Source organism: Sorex fumeus, unplaced genomic scaffold, assembly GCF_029834395.1.
Source record: "Sorex fumeus unplaced genomic scaffold, SorFum_2.1 ptg000024l, whole genome shotgun sequence".
Lineage (NCBI taxonomy): Eukaryota > Metazoa > Chordata > Mammalia > Eulipotyphla > Soricidae > Sorex > Sorex fumeus.
In genome coordinates, this window is record NW_026606081.1 from 4,853,898 (window position 1) to 4,875,049 (window position 21,152).

The 21,152-nt window shown below is 40.0% G+C and overlaps 1 protein-coding gene across 1 annotated transcript in view; it reads right to left on the reverse strand.

Annotated features, from left to right (window-relative positions):
- FAT1 (FAT atypical cadherin 1) overlaps positions 1-21,152 on the reverse strand; it is a 131,524-nt gene that overhangs the window by 72,874 nt on the left and 37,498 nt on the right. The window contains exon 4 of the mRNA XM_056114414.1: positions 106-420. Within this exon, the coding sequence (XP_055970389.1) occupies positions 106-420 (315 nt within the window). The remainder of the gene's footprint in view (positions 1-105; positions 421-21,152) is intronic.

Here is a 21,152-nt window from a genome sequence, read left to right on the forward strand (position 1 = left end):
AGCATCACTTGGCAGATGCCTCCACCCCTAGCAGAAAACTCTCAATTTTCTCCGGATCAGGAGACTATTAGCAAGGACATTTCATAGAAGATTACCAACACATACCTGTTTTCGGGTGGATTGAAAAGAAGCCTTGTGGATTTCCGCTTGTAATTTTATATGTCAGTTTGTCATTCGAGCTAGAATCGGGATCAAACGCCTCAATCTGGACCACAGCGACATCTTTGGGAGAATTCTCCAGAACTTCTGGATAATACACAGGCTCTGATGTCTGCGGTGCGTTGTCATTGACATCTTCCACCTCTATGTAGATCTCGATAAAGGATGAAAGAGGCACCACCCCCTGATCGGCTGCATAGACGGTCAGCCAATAGTGGGAGGCAGACTCCCGGTCCAGTCGGTCTGAAGTTTCGATGACACCTAGAGAGAAAACAGACAACCATGAAGGAGCCTGTCAGCCACAACAAGACAGTCATTAACAAAATTTCAACTAAATAAAAACTCTTAATTTTTAAAGCCTTGTGACATTTAGCACTGCATCTTAAGTGAGGTGTTTTGTGTCTCCATTTCCTTCCTATAAAATGTCCCTCAAAGTTGACTAAATACACCCTCCAGTTAAAAATTTAACTCCAGCTGTATCACCCCATTCAAAATTTTAGAATTTCTGGACTGAAACTTTACACCACTGACATACCAGGAGTAGCAACTGCACTGGATGGGATGGAAAGTGAAAGGCAACCAATCTCGATTAAGAAAATATTAACATACAGGGCTTAACCTGTAACGACATGTTAGTAATCTCTTACACAAGGGCTTAATGGCTCCAGGGTGAGATGTAACAATCTTCACACATGTCCTTCCAAGGAAACCTTTTCTGATCATTTTCAGTTAATTATTCATAACAAGCAACATAAAATAAATTATTTAGGGCTTGACATTGGGGCAGGCTTAAGTGGTGGTTGAGAAAATGGGAATAATGGAGGGAGGATGCAATGATGGTGAGATTGGTGTTGGAATACTGGATGTAACAAAAAAAACTTATAAAAATAAATAATCATTTAAAAGTTGGCTTAATAAAAAGCACTGCACTGCACTGTCCTCCCGTTCTTCATCGATTTGCTCGAGCGGGCCCAGTAATATCTCCATTGTGAGACTTGTTGTTACTGTTTTCGGCCTACAGAATAAATCATGGGTAGTTTGCCAGGCTTTGCCGTGCAGGCAAGATCCTCTCAGTACCTTGCCAGGCTCTCGAGAGGGGTGGAGGAATCGAACCCGGGTCAGCAGGGACGGCCTCATGCGAGGCAAACACCCTGCTGCTGTGCTCTCGTCCCAGTCCAGTAGCTGGCATATAATAAATACTATGTACGTAATTGTCATTACTAGCATGAGATGCTGAAACTAAGTGAAATGCTTAACAAATATTACTGAAGTTTCAAACCCAATCTCATTAGTGACTGATTATCCAAGGGTGACAAAGATGAAAAATCCAAGATATTGACATCTGCTGGCTTTCTTTGGGGTTAAATGAGGCCACAGGGACAAAACCCAGGGCCATAGACACTCAGTTGTGAGAACCAGAACCTAGCACAGTCTAGCACCCCTGCTGCCACTCATTTGACCATTGCTACGGTTTAGCCAAAGAGGCGGCAAGCAAAACTCCCATAGACACCTCAGTTTGGTACATACACCCCCTTTTTAAAATCAAGATTAAGGAAACACAGAGTATAATCTTTCAAACTACAAAATAAGGAACTGCTCAGGTCTCTTGTATACCGAAATCCTTCAATTTCTTTTAATCACCTTAAGCAAATGGCAGGACAATTGGTGTTCTAAAAATATAAATTCTCCTTCTACACTTCTACTCTTCAAAAGTCAGTGGCCACCTCCTTCTTGTATACCAGTAAAGATAGCGCCTTGCTCAAAGCCCAATTATTATTTCTTATAATTGAACAATGACGAATAATTTACCTAGGGATAGTACATAACAGCCTTCAGCTGAGACCCAAACAAAGGCACATTTAAAAAAAATTATTAAGTCAACTAGTAAAAGATGGAGCTATATAATTACCAAAAAGAGGGTTGGAGTATCTGTAACATTTTGGCCTAGCCATCAAAACCAATCAAAGCTTACTTAATCCTAGGATTAATCTCTTCTCAGGATGATTAATGGTAGAAATACTCATTTCCCAGGCAAATCCCTCTTTTTTATGAAGCAATATAACCCATTCCTTTGGCTTTCCCAAAATATATCATTACACTTTTCTTATACATTAATCATTCTGAACCAATGCTGATTTTAAGATTGATTACTGTGATTGAGTTTGGACTTTGAAAACCCTGTGTCCTACTAGTGTAAAATAACAAACATGGGAAAAATAAGAAACTTTAATTTAATCTGTGCTCAGAATGAAGGAATACCTTAGCCAAACAAATTTACATTTGATCATTTGTCACCATATGTAAATCGATCATATGTGAATTTAAATACTGGTTTATTAAAGGTTACTAGTACAAAGAAAACTCATTTACAATTAAATGTCAATATACTCACATCTATCCCCAAAGTATTTATAATTTATAAGCAGCAATCATTCTAAATATTGAAATGTGAGATATATTATCATAAAATAAACATTACTGCTATGCAAAAGCATTGTGATGTACTACTGCTTCATTAATTGCTATAAACACAAAGGTTCTATACTACTAGAGCTGTGGAACAGAATTCAAAATTCTTATGTAAAAAGATACCGGTCTCTATGAAGTAACAACAACTTTCAATAAATTTCAAGTTTTCTATCTCTGGTCTAATCATAATCTCTTCATATTCAATTCAATCACATGATTAGTAGAATCAAATCTTTATTTTGATTGATAGGGAAGTGTCCTCCGTAAAAGAAAAACTTTCTCATCTTTCTCTTTTTTCATCTATTTCAGTAACTGCTACAAAGGAAACCTGATAGAACTTTCTTGCTACTGATTGCAAGTCTGCAAAATGGATGGACATTCATCTCACTAATATGTGTTCTGCCATTTCATGGAACTATAATCTAGTATTTCTGACAGGAGTACATGGAACTCATATTCTCCTCTTCTGTGTTTTTTTAGGGGGTGAGGGGGTCATACCTGGTAGTGCTCAGGAGTTACTCCTGGCTCCGCTCTCAGGAATTACTCCTGACAGAGCACGGGGACCATATGGGATGCCAGGGATTGAACCCAGGTCGGCCGCGTGCAAGGCAGATGCCCTACCTGTTATACTATATCACTCCAGCCCTTCTTTTCGTGTTCTGACCCTCAGTGTGTGCTGCTACTTTTAAAAACAGTTTCTTTTCAAATGTGATCTTAAGGTATTTAATCACAACACTACTTACAGAAACAAATTTTTCTCAATTACTCTAAATGCCTTATAAAGTCTGGTCACCTTTAACCTTTATCTTTAGCCTGCCTCCACATAAAATATTACTATCCCCGTTCCGTGAATGAAAAACTTAGATTACGCAAGATGAGGATCTTTCCCAAGGCCAGAGTAAATGGGAGGCAAGGTTCAACCACCATGCATCGTTGACTTCAGTGCCAGAAAACTGCCAGGCTTACTGCTGGCAGGACAAATGCGAAGTAAACTAAAGTTAATGTGAAAACTCAAAAAAGGTGTAAGTCAAACTTCACGTTTTGCCCATGTTTTGTTTTCTCCACCTGTCAGTTTTCAGGAGTGTATTAAATGGTCCTGAACTTACATCATAGCTTTCACCAGTCTTAAGGAAAGAGGAGGAAAACAAGATACAACAATGTGCAAATATATTACGAGTTTTCAAAGTACAGACAAAAACTGATATTCATTTCCTATCAAGTTCCGCTTCTGGTCTGGTCTGCTGGGTACAACTGCAGGATGCTTCTTGCTTCCCCTCTTCCAAACAACATTCCTACTTTTTAAGTGGCTTCCTGGTCACACTTCTCAAGTTCCAGGACGTCTCTGAATAGCACAGACGTGCAAAGTGAGAGTCCAGTTGGCTCTCCTCAAACACAGGCAAAAATCAAGACTGAACTGATGAGTGATTAAAATACTAAAGAGGCATGAATGAGATGCTCTGATGTGTATGTTTCGTTAATTCATGGACGACCCCCTTTTATATCATACAGGGACTGAAGTCTGTTTCAATATATTTTATTGATCACAGCCCTACAAGCAAAAATATTATATTCAACTCACTGGTAACTGAAGAGAAATCTTAACTACCAATCAAAAAAGGACATACAAAATAAACTTTTCTAATCCAAGTTCCCAGAGATTTCACAGCAAGCACTACAGAGGTCCCAAAGCCCTGCCAGGAGAGACCCCTAAGGGCAGAGCCCGGAGTAAGCTTTGCTTGAGCACAGCCAGGTGTGACCTACGAACCAAAATTAAATAACTAAAACACTCAAATTTAGAATGCAAGTAAACTCACAGTTTTTTAAGAGTACAAAGTACTCTGCGCTTAGGTTTTCAGTAGGTACTTTATGTGCATTAAATCACTTCAAGAACATAGGAAATACTATTTTCATTCTATCTTTGTGCTGGAGCAACAGCACTGCGGCTGGGCATTTGCCTTGCCGGCCGAGCTGGGTTCGATTCCTCCGGCCCTCTCAGAGAGCCCAGCAGGCTACCGAGAGTATCTCGCCTGGATGGCAAAGCCTGGCAAGCTACCTGTGACGTATTCAATATGCCAAACACAGTAACAACAAGTCTCACAATGGAGATGTTGCTGGGCCCGCTCAAGCAAATCGATGAATAACGGGAGGACCGTGACCATGATTCTATCTTTGCAAATGAGAAGGAAGCAGCTTAAAGCCCGTGACCTGCCCAAACCTTTACAAACACAGCCAGTCAACATTCCAGTAGGAAACTTAGGATTTGAATCAGGATTGGTCTCCAGAACTCAGACATTTCAACCCCACTGTCACCGCGGCCACAGAATCATCCCCACACATCAAAGACGTTGCTGGGGATCATTGTGACGGACTGCTGTTTCCCTTAATGAGAACTTCCAGGACATTTCTGGAGCCAGAGTAATAGTACAAGTGGATAGGATGCATGCCCTGTATGTGGCCAACCTGGGTTCAATCCCCAGCATACACATGGTACCGCAAGCCCTGCCAGGAGTGATTTCCTGAGCACACAGCCAGGAGGACACTCTTAAGCACCACTGGGTATGACCCCAAAACAAAACAAAACAGAAATTTCAACGGCTGGAATTGGGTGAAAGGAAGAGTAGTGGAAGAGATCTGATCCAGGACTCTGCTTGGTAGCTGGGAAGAGACCAGACACAAGCAAAACTGCTTTAGAGTTCACTCATTTCATTTCATCATTTCATCATCCTGTTATTCGTCGATTGCCTCGAGCAGGCCCCAGTAACGTCTCTTTCATTCTAGCCCTGAGATTATATTCACGGCTCTTTAGGAGAATGAGACCCATCATTGTTACTGGTATTTGGCATATTTGGTACGCCACGGGGAGTTTGCCAGACTCTGCCCTGTGGGCAGGCTACATTCGATAGCCTGCAAGTTTGTCCAAAGTAGGAATGAGACAATAAGATGTCATTAAAAAAAAGAGACTATAAAATCCAGATCCCGGACGAGAACAGTGCAGTCTTCTACCCCCGCGCCTGGGTGTTCCTTCCCGGGGCCCCTTGGAGGGGAGCGGGTTGAGCTTTCCTCCCCACCCCGACCAGGGCTCCAGCAGCCGAAGACCTCCAGGACCAGCCACCACCATGCTGAGACCACTCTCCGCACACCTGAAGGTACTGGCAGAGGGACAAAGCCACGCGACTATAAAATCCAGAGTTCACTCAACCATCAGGAAAATTCCCTCAAGTCCTGCAGGTGGAAACCTGTGAGGCGGGCCTTTAGGGCATGTCCCATATTGAATGCAGGAAGAGCAGGAATGGTTTGGAATTCTGGGGAAGAAAGCCAGGAGAAGAACTAGCATTTGGCTCAAGGGCAGAAATTAGTCACTTTGCAACCCCTTAGAGATCCTCCCGTGAAACTCTCCTGGCCAGCAGCTGTGTTTGGCTTTTCAACTGCTATCATTCTTTATTCCAAGTCCTTCATAAAGTCATAGCTGGCATCTGCAGCTGGATTTCCTCTGTAACTTAAGTAGTTACTTTAAGTTAAAAAAATAATAATAATAATAGCAGAGCCAGGGAGATTGTCACTGGGTAGAGTCCCGGGGCACCCTGTGGTTCCCTAAGCATCACTGCAAGTGAATTACAGCACAGGACAGGGACAGTGTGTGAAGGAACACACTGGTGTTACCCCCTACCATGCTTCCTCCGCCAAAAAAAAAAAAGGAGACTAAGTTTCAAAATCCCATTATGAAGACTTATGAGGAGTAACCTGAACACAGCAATCAGGACCCCTAGTCATATGCAGAAGTGAATCCAGCCGCTGTGCTCACCCTCCAAACTCTTCCTCCCATCTCCTCAGTCCATGCCACCAACCAACTCTCAACTACTCCTTTTTATTTGCACATTGGTTTACACATTCACGTTCCTGAAACAATTCTCTAAGAAACCAAAAGAAACTCAAGTGTCGAAGAGGCTCTCTTTGATACATACCCACAATACTGAGTGCACTGTGTGTGTGTGTGTGTGTGTGTGTGTGTGTTTGTCTGTCTGTGTATGTGTGTGCACAAGACATGCCGCAACATTTCCTGCATGGTGTGTCTCTCTGGCTTCTCAGTTCCTTTTCTTTCTATGCCATCTCCGTTTCTGCTTTTCATTTTCTCTTTTACTCTAAAAGAGAGTGAAAAAGAGCTAGCCACGGGCAGAGTGGCAGTAGTGCGGCACCCAGGCCTGTCCTGGAAGCCCCTCCAGTCAGGCACGGACAGCAAAGCCAAGGAAACAACACCTCCCCTGTCCCAGGGTTCCAAGGCACAGGATAAGGTATCGAGGCTGCTGTGGGACTCTGTATTTTGAGAACAGATGACAAGCTTAGACAAGCTTGAGACATGCACCATTGGACCCAGTTCTATCACTCCTCTGCTGTAATGCAACAATACAGAAGTAACAAAAAACCTTCTAACTAAGAATACAACGAAGACCTTCACAGGACAAATTGTGAATAAGCTGAAAAAACCGTAAGGCGCAAAAATCTTGCCATTCCAAGCACTCTCGAAAGCATTTCATATTCACCACCAGATGTCACTATGGAAACTGATTTTAAACTACACTGGGGGTTGGGGAGGGGGGGAGAGGTGTCATGTAAATGTGAAAAGCTGCAGACCAATGTCCAATGTAGCTGAGAATACAATGCACTGAAAACGTGTTTTTAGAAAGATACATTAATGTCCATATATTTCATTGAATACGTGCTGTTGTCTCCCTATGACCTGTTTTGTTCATACGTTTTGAACCTTGCTCCAGCAAAGGTCCTAAAGTAAATATTTCCCAGAGTAATCCCCACTACCGACCACAAATAGCTGATGATGCTATTAACGGGAACACTGTCCTTAAATACGAAAGGCCTGCAGCATTCCCTCCAAATGACACAGGTGGAGCAAGATGCTTTCAACATAGTAATTTTAAAAGTAAAAATAAAGGTCTGTGCCAGCACAATACTGCCAAAAATAATTTCATTTAAATTTCCATAGCCCTAGAACACCTTTCTCTTGGAATTTTCCTATTTAATATCTCTTGGACCCCCTAATAAGCCTAATGCCAACGCTTTCAACAAAGCCTGGCTATTTCAGATATTTTGGCTATTCTAACTCAAAATTACCTAGAATCAGCAGTGGTCTGGCACTGATAAATATGTAAGTCCAAACCTCTCTTCTAACATACCGTGTCACCTATTTAAAAAAATTCTAGAACCAAGCTTAAAGCAGAGATTGTTTAAAAAGCTTTTCGAAGCAATCCCAAGAAAAAAAAATTAAACATGAACTATAACCATGACTACTATTCCCAAAGGCAATAAGGAACTAACTTCTCTTTCTCTATTTCCATAGTCTCATGATAAAGAGAGTAACTTCTGGAAATTAAAAAGACACAAACTCACTTCAAAATAATAGACAGGGATTCTTTACAACATTAGAGGTAAACTATCAATGTTTCTGCAATGATTCCTTAATTGTCCTTCAAATGTTTCTGCAAATTACAGAAAAATTGGACTTTCAAAATTGTCATATTAAACATTAATTGGCCACAAGACATTCTTCATTAAACTTAAATTTTAAAAATACCTATAAGTGCCTTTGCAAAGTTCGATGTGGGATAAATGGGTTATCTATTTTGCCCAGAGCCTGGCAAATAAATGATGGAAACTTAATAAGCAAGGGAGGAAATAAGGAGGTGTATCACAAGGAACAATCACAGCCAAGAAGATCCTGGAAAGACAGCATGTCCAAATGCACTGTGGAATCCTGGATCAGAAACGCATATTAAATAAATCCTAAGGCAATCTGAGACAACTATGGGCTTCAGTTCCTAAGAATGTGTCACGATTAACTTATTAATTCTAACATGTTATAAATATAAAGTGATGTTAGCTATAGAAAAAGCTGCAGAGTATGGGGGCTATATGGGAATTCTTTATTTTCTCAGCTTTCCTAAACTTGGGGAGAGGGGTGACTCCCAGAAAGGACACATTTGGCAACTGTGAGGGTCCCTAGTATACATGGTGCTAAGGGTGATCAAACTCTCCAGTCATATCTCTGGTCCTGGTCTTTTGTTCTTTTGATTCTGTATTATACCCAAAGGGGCTCAGGGCTCCAAAGTCACTCTCAGTGGTGCTTGGGGAACCATCTCCGGTCTGGCGGTCGAACTAGGGTCAACCACATGCAAGGCACGCACCCAAGGCACCTTCATTCCTATAATATCTCGCCAGCCCATGGCCCTCATTTACAAAGAATAAAAAAGAAAATGATGCCCATCAGACAGTATTAAGACTGTCTCACACCATCTATAAGACTACCACGAAGTGATAAAATTTTCTTGAATATACTTGTACCTCACTTCTTTAGACTAATAATTCTTTGACTCTTTTAACATCATGATTAAAAATACTTTTTTGAGTTTTTGGGCCACACGTGCATTTTCTAACACACGAAGCATAAAAGGTAACTCAACACAGCCCTTAGTTTTCAGAGAAAGATTTAGGGCTAGAAAGTAAAACATTTCTCTGAATGAGAGATATTTGCTGCAAGTGGAAAAAGGAACAGACATGATGGCCTTGCAAGTGTCTGGAGGGACTAGGTTTTTTGGGGTGGGGGAATCGGTTTTATCAGTTGTCCCCAAATCTGAGATTATGGGTGAAGTATCTGGTACAGCAAGAACTCACTGTTCTGTGACATGAAGAACTAAAGCACATTCCACCCTATCAGGAGTGAAAAAGGGTCTGACTTTCACCTGACCCCAAACCACCTCAGGTGCTGGCAGGTGGCCCCTAACTATTGCTAGGTGGGCTGGACAATTTCTAGCACCTCAGGGCTTATGCAGTTATGGACCCTTTGACCTGGCATTGAACTGCCTTCATAGTTACACCAGCTCCCCGTGATGTATTCAATATGCAAAAAACAATAGCAACAAGTCTCACAATGGAGACGTTACTGGTGCCCGCTGGAGCAAATCGATGAACAACAGGACAGTGGACAGTGCTACAGTTACTCAAGAATCACCTGGAAGGGCCTTAGGCCTTCAGACCTCCAGCTGGGAGGCCCCCAGGGCAAAGAAACAAACAAAAAAATCAATACAATGGACTAGAACTTTGTCATAACAATGCATTTTAAAGCAATACATTGTATCTAAAATGCAAATAACAATGTATCTAGCATGCAAACAACAAAAAGCCAAGGCCCTGGAACTGGCTCACTCTGCAAGCACAAGCACAAGCCAGGGGAGCATGGCCTGGTCCCCCAAACATCACTTGGTATGGCCCGCCCCAGCCAAATAAATAAATCAACAACAAACACTGTCCTCCCCATTGTTCATCCGTGGGCCCAGTAACGGCTCCATTTTGAGACTTGTTGTTACTGTGTCTGGCGTATGGAATACATCAGGGGTAGCTTGCCAGGCTTTTGCCTTGTGGGTGAGATACTCTTGGTAGCTTGCCAGGCTCTCCGAGGGGGAAGGAGGAATCGAACCAGGCTCGACCGGGCTGGTAGCGCGCTAGACAAATACCCTACCGCTGTGCTATCTCTAAATAAATAAATAAATAAAAACTAAGCATTAGGTCCCTTCAAGGTTTTCTAAGAACAACCTTGTTCTATGTCTTCTTTATATTTCTGTTAGAGTTTTATTTCACTTGAGATGGAAAACAAATGACACTGTGATGGTTTCAGTAATACTCAAAAGTATTTATATAAGAAAACTACTTACCAAATATTGGGACCTCTAACTATATTGCCCAGAGTTATATCCTAAGTTAATAATTAAAGGAAAAGCTTTTATATAGCAACTGTCAATCTGTGTTTTCATTATTTAGATTACCTATTTAAATCATTTTAATTAAAATGCGTCTCTATCAGCTCCTTCAATTAAACTGTTCCAGTAACTTCAGAATTGGCTGAGAAGGCTCTTTGACTTCCAAACTTACTAAAACGTATTAATTAAGTTCATAATCAGATTTTAAGCATCATGTTTCAAGTCCCAGGGTTTCTTGAGCTTTGCGAAAAGTCATTCCCATGGCAAGCTCTGCTAAGCCATGTTTTCATGCTTTGTTGAGAAATGATTTCCAGTTCTGATTTCCACGTCACAATCATTAATATTGCTAATGAGAGCTTTTATGGATAAGCTCTCTTACAGAGGATCATCCTTAGGTATCAAATGTGTAATGTGAACAAATATTAACCAGAAAAAAAAAACTCTATACGTAAAACTGACTTGGGGAGCATTAAAATGCAAAGGATACATCCCCCACCCCACTGGCAATGTTCTGCGCACTTGGTTTTCTCTTTTAGAAGTTTTTCCATTCTATGTTGATCAACTTCCTCACCTTATACCCAGCAAATAATTTATATACGACATGTTACTTAATTCTCCCACTTATCCTGTAGTTCAGTGCTCTTCCTCCATTTTCCATTAGTCAAGGTCGGGATCTGAAAAGCCAGTGGCATTAAGAAAGCCACATGCTCATTATTTTAATAGCCACAAATTAATATATTCCCTTATTTATCTAAATCTTCACATTTAATAACTCTTAAGTCTCAAAAACTTGCTGCACGTTACTCGACAATGTAGAAGAATCAAAACCTAGCTGCCTTCTTCGACAAACCAAACTCAAAGCCATCAGCATTCTTTCCCCATTTTTCCTGCGCTTGTGCTGCTCAAGCTAGGATTCAACAGCTGCTTCTTCCTTGTAAGTCTGTAGGTGCTCTGCCCGAGAGCAACAATTAATAGGGAAAAAAATCAATATACAATAAAAGCTGAACCGCTCTTGCTCGTAACAGAGCGAATGACATGACAAAGTACAAACTCAATGACAAGTGAGCCCAGCACGTCCCTGTACAAAGTTCAGGAAAATCACGTGACAAAATTCATTTGAGATTTTAAAACAGAAAGGAATAATTTGAAAAGATTCAACACTGTTCTATAAATATTAGTAAGTTATTATATTTATCATATAATCTTATGGAAAAAATGCACTGATTTTATACTAAATGAAACGTAACAGTGTTAAGACGTTAGACATAATTATACTGGCTATCAATGTGGCAATATCATAATTGAACTGTGAATGCAGTTATTGTTGCTCACTTTATAAGATTGAGTGGTAGGTGGTAAATTCAGATTTCAAATCCTAAGCCAGTCGTACAAGTTTTGTCTCAGATCAAAATCAGTGTTAAGGGGCACCCCTTTTCGGAAAGGAAATCTTGATGACTTTTTAATCTAGCGCTCAGCTTTTAAATAACAGCTTTTAAAATCTGCACCCTATAATATTCTCTTCATCAAAAAGGATTTAATATTGTTTGTAATAGACTGCATCTTGTCAGAAATTAATCTGGAAGCGGGAGTTACTGATTTACATCTTCTTTAATCCACTCAACAAATACAGGTTCTTGCTATTTGCCACTCGTGGTATAAGATGCCAAAGAAAACAAGAAAAGCCAAAGGGAGTCCAAAGGGAAAGATAAAAGTGTCACTTATTCCCCGGAGCACCATGGAAAGAGGAAAGGGGGAAGGAAGTACACCAGCTTTGGGAAGGACAACACGGTCCTTGAGCAACCAGCTACTCTAGTATTTCCCAGTTGCTTTATAAATATCTCATACACAGAGGTCAACCGAGTCCCTGCCTGAATTATAGGATGCAACATCTAATCATGTGAATTTTAAAATTAAGTTAGAACAGGGGCTGGAGTGATAGCACAGTGGGTAGGACGTCTGCCGACCCGGGTTCGATTCCCAGCATCCCATATGGTTCCCTGAGCACCGCCAGGAGTAATTCCTGAGTGCAGGGCCGGGAGTAACCCCTGAGCATTGCCGGGTGTGACCCCAAAAGCAAAATAAATAAATAAATAGATAGATAGATTAGAACATAATTTCCCATCTTGTGAGAAAGAATAGGGAGAGAATTGTGTGAATACTGAAAAGGACTAGCAAAAATAGGGATGGGTATTTTTTTCCCCTTGTATTCACACTTTCTAATTTTTTTCTGGGAAATAATGTGTACTATATATTTTAAAATCCACATTGAAGAATTACTCTCCAGGTACTAAACTCGGCCACTCTTGGGTGTTAGTCTCCTGTTTTGTTACTTTATGTTCCCCAGATGAATGCAATCTTTCTATGTCTATTCCTCTCTTTCTGACTCATTTCGCTTAACATGATACCTTCCATGTAGTACCACTTGTATGTAAATTTCATGACTTCATTTTCCATGGCTTGGAGGCCAGCCACACGTGCTAGGGGAAAAGGGAGCTCAGATAGAGCAGGGAGCACCAAATAAAGGGTGTTGGGAGGATCCTCCCAGGATGGGAGAAGCATGCGGAAAGTAAATTATAGACCAAACATGATTGCCACTCAGTGTCTCTTTTGCAAACCACAACACCCAAAAGGAGAGAGAGAACAAAAGGGAATGCCCTGCCACAGAGGCAGGGTGGGATGGGGTGGGGGATGGGTGGTGGGAGGGATACTGGGACCCGTGGTGGTGGAAAATGGGCACTGGTGGAGGGATGGGTACCTGATCATTGTATAACTGAAACCCAAGCACAAAAATTTGTAAGTCTACAACTGTACCTCATGGCGTTTCACTAATAAAAATTAAAAATTAAAGAAAAGGAAAAAAAAGAATTAATCTCCAAAGGCTCCAGAAACACTGGTAGAGGAAGTCAGTGTGATGCGCTCCAACAATAAAGACTTCATTACCAGAGCAAACAGATAACTCTATCAAAAACACTTAAATGCAAAACAATTTTTAAAAAATGCAAAACAATTTTTAAAAAAGAGCATAAAGGAAAAAAAATAAGTACTCCAAAGTACATCAAGAGAACTTAAGAAATTTCAGAAATGTAAAAACAACCTCTAACAGTTAAAAGTGACTTCCAGGTTCTATAAGCTGCGTTCACAACTGCCTGAAACATTTGTATTGCAAAGTATGTTCCAGAAAGTAGACAAGGCTCTATTCAATGATTAAAATGTCAGTTGAAGTGACTAAGCCTCATGCCAAACTCCTTAAAGCACTCCCTTGCTAAAGAAGGAAAGGAATGAGATTCCTCCTGCTGGAGTTAAGTATTAACTGGTCACTGTATAAACAGGGCTCTTTCCAAAAGAGACAGTTGTCTCCAGAGTCCTCGAATGCACACGGCTGGTAAAAGAGCAAGTTTTCCGTTTTCTAAGGTTTGTTTAAGCTTCTATGAAACAGTTTTCTAAATCTAGAGAACTGCAACTATTTATTGTTCTTAAAATAAAATCCAAAGCTTCATCCATGCAACCAGGAAGGTACATTACATGAAATATGTATCAGTAGAAGCAAATAAAAATCCCATTTTCTTTTTAGTACCTGTAGTCAAGAACCAGTATAAATGCCCCCCACCTATACCTGTCCAATCCCAAATGACCTTATTCAGTACTTCTAATGAAATGAAACAAATGGAACATGTTCTTCTACTTCATTCTATACTATCCATAAAACAGAATCTAAATTCTAATGCTATTTTATAAATTATTTTATAATACAGAGTCAATATTCAGCTGCTTTTTAATAAGAAGTATGCTACCACTGCAATTACCCATAAAAACTCAGAAACACGAAGTCAGGCGAAACTAACCTACTTAAGGATTGACTTGCTAGCAGGCCAGAGAGAGCATTCAATAAGCTGGAGCACAAGTTTTCCATGCAGAAGGTCCAGGTTTGATCCCTGATACACGATCTTCAGAGCACCAAAGGGAGCAATTTCCAAGAAAAGAGCCAGAGTACTACTTGAGCACCGTCAGGTATGGTCCTATTAATATCTTAGGATATATCATGCTTTAAAACCTTGGGTATATCATGCTTTAACGCTCAACATTTCAAATGAAATAGGACACACGTAAATAGTAATCTAAATCCATGCAAGATTATTTACACCTTATTAAAAATCTGTGTTAAGTCACCAAGGTTGGCTGACTCCTAGTCAGGGCAAGCATCATAACCCCTACACTACCTCTCCAAACCCAATTCAAACTTTCTTAACCAAAGATGTGACACTTTAAAATGTACCTTAAGATTTCCAAATTTGATATACTTTTGAAAAACAACAAACACCTATATTCTACAAAGGACTCCAAAGTTAGAGGGAAAGAAGCAAGGATCAGCAGATCTAGATTTTTTCAGTATCTACTCACAAATGGAAAAAAAAATCACAACCAAGATTTCTTGGTGGAAACTGTTACATACTTAGGAATTATATAATTTGTGCTATTTTAGGCGGGCAGGAAACAAACTTCATGAAGTACTCTGAAACACAAAATTAGTCATGTGAAGAAAGATTCCTGCTAACTCATCAGCTTAGAGACTTAAGTCTTACAGAACAGACCTCCGGTTTAAGTCTTACAGAAGAACAGACCTCCGGTCTCAATGTTTCTAAATTAAAGAGGAAAAAAAGGAAGAAAAACCCTAAGGCAAAGAAATTAAATTTGGGGGAAAAAAACAAATCTACAGAATCAATAACAGTAGCTCTCATATTCAGGGAAGGCGGTAATTTCAGTGTAATTGGAGGCAACTTCCTAAATTTTCCCTTTAAGGTAGAGTTCAACCAGATGTTTCGCTTTGTTTTCTGCGAAGGGGCAGTAAAGAAAACCAAGTAAGTTTGGAATGTCTTCCCCAAACCAAATCGAATTATCAAAAATTATCAAAAGATTTGCAAGATACAAATATAAATGAATGATGCCCCTAATACAAGAAAAGTATAAATAATAAAACAAATATATCCTAACGTATACAAGTTGACTGTAATATATCAGCTATAATTAATGAGCAGGTTACCTAAATGTACAACATCAAAATAAAATCTCCAAAGTATAAATTAAAAATCTATGTCCCTCAAAAGGTCACTGTCACTGTCCCTGTCACTGTCGTCCCATTGTTCATGGATTTGCTCGAGCGGGCCCAGTAACGTCTCCATTGTGAGACTTGTTGTTACTGTGTCTGGCATATCGAATACACCACGGGGAGCTTGCCAGGCTTTGCCGTGCAGGTGAGATACTCTCGGTAGCTTGCCGGGCTCTGCGAGAGGGGTGCAGGAATCGAACTCGGGTCGGCCATGTTGGCTGTGTGCAAGGCAAACGCCCTACCTCTGTGCTATCGCTCCAGCCCTGAATAGATCTGTCTCCTTAATCAACCATTAATGAAAATACTGGTGGAAAAATATTCATTTTCCTAGTTATTTTACTTTGATTATTTTTATTATGATAGGCTATTTGTTAAAAAAAGACAAAAAGCAAAACTATATAAGTCAGAAGGAAAAAGGCATCCTTTAAATAATCATTTTATTTTATTATTTTTTTTTAATTTATTTATTGAATCACCATGAAAACAGCTACAAAGCTTTCAGGTTTAAGTCTCAGTCATACAATGATCAAACACCCATCCCTTCACCAGTGCATATTGTCCACCACCAAGAACCCCAGTATACCCCCATGTCACCCCTCCCTGTGCCTGTGCGGCAGATGATTTCCACTTAACTCTCTATCTACTTTGATTACATTCATTATTTCGAGAAAAGATGCACCATTATTATTTGGAATTTCCCCCCAACAATCATACCTGCTGAAAAGACATCACGAAATAATTTGTTTTCTGTTGCTGGTTATGAAGACCATGCAACGTTGCGGCCTCACGATTTTGGATTTCTGACATTTTACTAATTAAGTCTGGAGGGATTTCTGCCAAAAGCCGAATAGTTCTGAGATTGGTTTGTGTGCCTCTGGGTCCATGGCCGTGCTGGAGAGCTGCTTCTGGGGTGAGGGAGCAACTTGTGGTCTTGGCAGGGCAGGAAGGATGTGCTGTTTCCACCCCCTATCCCATGAGGTCACAGTTGCCCCGTCACCACCCGCTCACATCTGGCTGTCTAATAAGCTCTGAGGCGGTGGCTACCATGCAGTGGGGAGGGGGTGGGAGGGAGGGGATGGAATGAAATAATCATTTTAAAAGTCAGTAAATTCTCTATCAACCACAACTCACAGATCCACCTACTGATCACCATACACATTAACAGATGATAATATATCAGTGCTTTTCAAATGACTCTGATCATAATTTAAAAGGGAGGGAAGAGTTGCATTTAAATTTCTAGTTCAACTAATTTAACAAAATATAAAATAAATCTTAAATATTTTCTTTTATCGAATATTGTGAAATAATGCTTGGCATATTCATGATTTTATGATTTTTTTTAGAAGAAAAAATCCAACAAGCTAAGAAAAGCTGCTCAAAATATGCAAGGGATCACCTAGTAATCAGAGGTAAAAAATTTATGTTCTCTAATAAGGTAAAAATAACTAATTCAAAAAATTCAAAGAATACACAAGAATGAACCATGCAACCTAAATACGAGAGAACTTAAATTTGTAACTACGTATAACATCAACATAAACATTTTCTGCAATGCTTTATTTTTATACTGCGGTTTCTGTAATGCTCTCCATCCCCTTCCCTTCTGAAAGAAAACATCTCGATCTACAATTTCACATACATACCTTTATAATTTAAAATCTTTTCATTTTCTCACAGCCCCACACCTAGTGGTGTTTAGGAGAACCTTGGAGTGCCAGGGATTGAATCCAAGGCGCACATGGTCTATCCACTGAGGAATCTCCTGAATTCTATACAGCATTTTTTAAAGTGCTAAGTACAAGTAAGGATCTAAAGCACGGCGTTCAGCTACCTTTTTTTTGTGATCAAACTGAAGACGCAAATACAATGAAAAAAAATGAGAGCCATAAAAACCATGTAGTCCAACCCTCTCATTTTGGAGAAAAGGAAGACAGGGCACCTACGATAAATGACTTGGTCTCTAGACTGCAGAACATGTATCAGTCCTAACTGACCCGTCTCCTCTATCCCAAGCTTCTATCTTCAAGCATGGCCCCTAAAAGTGATGTGAGACTCTGCTTTAACTCAACTCCTATCGGCAGGAGAGATGGTTTCTGATTTGTGAGAAGGCATAGCTGCCACCAGAAAAGCAAGCATCACTGATGCTATCTCAGAGTTACTGATTTGAAACAACATTCTAAGAAAGCTAAAAAAAAAAAAAATGTACTCCTCGCCCCACCTTATGATGATCCCAATAACCTGACTTAACCACGCATCCCAATCGCTACCCAAAAACATCTCAATAACTGACTCAACCACACATCCCAGTTGCTACCCAAGAACATCACTGATTTCAGAACTGGAGAGGAAAACAGGAGTTCCAAAGCATGTACAGTTTGTTCTTTGAATCAATTACTCAAAAGCACTAGTCCTTCATGAAAAATAATCAACCATTCTAACAAAAAAAGAGAGACTTGTTAACTGCCTCAACTTTGCATTTTAATAAATGTGTGACCTTTACCAAGTGATGACTCTACAGAGGCCTCGGTTCCCAGTGTATACAAGGGGCAGAATAAATGTTACAAGAATCCGGTGGTTAAAATAAAAAGAAAGACAATGACTACTACTATTTGGAGGTTTCAAAAGTCAAAGCAAAGTCAAGATCTATAAAGACTGCTGACCCTGGAGAGGGAGCACATCAGACAGGGAGCTTACCTTGCAGGCAGCCAACTCAGGATCAATCCCCGGCATCTCAGATGGTCCCCCAAGCACCACCGAACACCAAAAAACAAACAAAAGTATTCCTAAAGAGATCCCTAGCTCTATACTTACTTACAAGGGTATTACTGTTACTCCAGAGAGAAAACTGGCTTAACAGAAACCACATTAACAAGCAGTGTTTCATACCAACAATTCAAATTATTTCACAACAACTGAAAATGGGGCTCTGGGGCAGAGTCCACGTCCTGCATGAGGGAGGCCCTAGGTTCAATTCCAGCATGGTGACAAAAAATTACTGCAAGACCAGGTAACTAAAATACTACAAGTGCTCTGGAATGAATTTTACTAAGGAAACTTAAACCCTTGGGGTAACGTTTTCAAAGGATTCCTAAATAAGCCATTTCAAATGACTAATTAAAAAATGTTAAACATATACTGCATCGATCAATTCTGAAGTGGTTGCTGAGGTCTGTCATAAAACTCTTCCCCCAATAGCCAATAAAGTACAGAGCCTATTTCGATGAAACATCATCAAGTCTTATTTCAAAAATGACATGATAAAGCTAAGAGGAATAAGAAAGTTCTGCAAGAGTAGTATGTCTTTCTTTTCCAGGGGAACTATCTCATTCTCATTAGTTTTAATCAGATTTGCTCCAATTTCATCAAATTACCAGAAGTAGAGTTCTAAGCTAAAATCTCTTCTGTTAAGGGCATTTCTAGAATACCATGGTTACTACATTTTTTTCTTTTTAAGGTATAAAGTCTATATTAATGATAGGAAATCAGAAAGTCAGAGAAATAGTACAGAGGTAAGGCACTTGCCTTGCTGGAGGATCCCTGGTACCACATATGGTTCCCAAGAATTGCCAGGGGTCATTCTTGAACACAGAGCCAGAAACAGGTGTGCTCCCTCAAAAAAGTTAATCTGCAGTCACCAAATGTACAAAAGTATTAATAGCATAGAGCGATGAGGGACATTAAGGACCCTTGGAAAAACCATGGAAGAAAACTTAAGGTTTCCAGGTAGGTTCAAGAATATGAATCATACCTTCTAAAACTGCTAAAATATTAGCAGCTTCTGAATTACTGAGAACTACAAGTGTTTCTAACTCAAGAATTTTGGACATATAAACATGAAGCTTTCTTTGAAGTAAATTTTTTTTAAAAAGTGCTTCTGGCTTTGGGTGGGCCGGAGCAACAGTACAGCAGGTAGGCATTTGCCTTGCACACAGTAGACCCCAGGTTTGATCCCCGACACCCCATATGGTCCCCCAATACCCCACAGGTTTGTCCCCGACACCCCATATGGTCCCCCAATACCCACTGAGTGCAGAGCCAGAAGTATCCCCTAAGCATCACTGGATGTGGCCCCAAACACAACCAAATAAACAAACAACAACAAAAATACTTCTGATTTTAATGCTTTTAAGAGTGGTCAAATATTTTTATTCCATGGGTTCATATCCATAACAAAGTCTGTCACCAAACAAGAAGGCTGATTTGGTGAACCATTGAAACTGAATTGTGTATCTTCCTTCTTTCCTCTGGTCACCAACAGTTGTCAGCTATCACATAAGACCCCAGGGAGCCAGCATAAAGCTTGGGCCTGAACCTGGATATGAATTGGCAAATGGAACTTCATTAATTCCATTGAGTCAGCATATGCATAATTCACATATGCAAATTACTGAATAAGTAAATGACTAATTCAGTGCTTCCCAAAGTGGGTGATATTGTTCCAAGGTGGAGGTAAGGGTGTTAGACTTGTCCAGAAGGGGCAGTAGCAGCCTTGGCTGCAACTGCAGGACATTTTGTTTTTCTTAACAAGAGCAGATTTCCAATGTGATGCTAAGTAATTTATTTTCTGAAATGTGTATCAAAGCCCAACTAAGCTGGGAATCTCAGGTTTAAGCAGAACTATAAGTATATGCTTACCGACTTCAAAATATAAACTAAAATTTATTATGTCTATGGTTTTTAAGAATACATTTAGATTTCTAAGAAATGCATTTCATAAAAGCCTTACAAATATATTAGGTCACGATGAACTCTACACAACTGACAATAATAAACTATATTATCTTCCCTTTCAAAAAAATTTAAAAAATATTTCCCTTACACATTTTTTAACTGCATGATGTAGACTAAATCTGCAATTACACTGCATCCAATGCCACTCTGAGATTCTATGGTACCTCTTACTGTTTCAGTGCTGGTTTGAAAGGTCAAGATGTAGCTGCACTGAGGGCAAGTGCTTTCGTAGATTTCCTGTTAGGCTCTCACCAATACACTAGCTCCTGTTAATAAACTTCTCTGCAGAGAAGAATGTGCCTGCCTCCCACACCTGAACATTCCAATGCTCAGAAAGTAGAAGTGACACTTAGCCCATTTTCAAGAAAATGGAATAACTACACGAACTTCCCAATAAAATTTTAAATACATTACCATGTGTTTTTCAAAGCAATCAACATTCCTTCACACGGAATGATGACATGGTAATCATTAACTTGGGGGTGTGTGGGAAAGACCAAGACACACTCACACACACACACACACACACACACACAAACTCTCTCTCTCTCTCTCTCTCTCTCTCTCTCTCTCTCTCTCTCACTTACTGACCCCTCTGACCCTACAGGTAGTAACTGGTACTTTCTGTGGTTGTTGCTTGTTTGGGAGGGTTTGAGACCATTCCAGGAGATGCTCAAAGCTTACTCCTGGGCTCAGAATAATCCTGGGGTCTGCTGGTGGTCCTAGGGATGAACCCAGGTCTGCCTTGTGCAAAGTGCCCAACACACTCTACTATTTCTCCAACCCTATCCCCCACCCCCAGTAGTAGCTGACAGCAGATAGACAAATTGAGTAAGTTAATAAAAGTAGGCAAAACTTTCACATCTAAAAAAAGAATAACCTTCAAATAGGGTAACATTAAAAATGGTACGGTTCTCATTTAC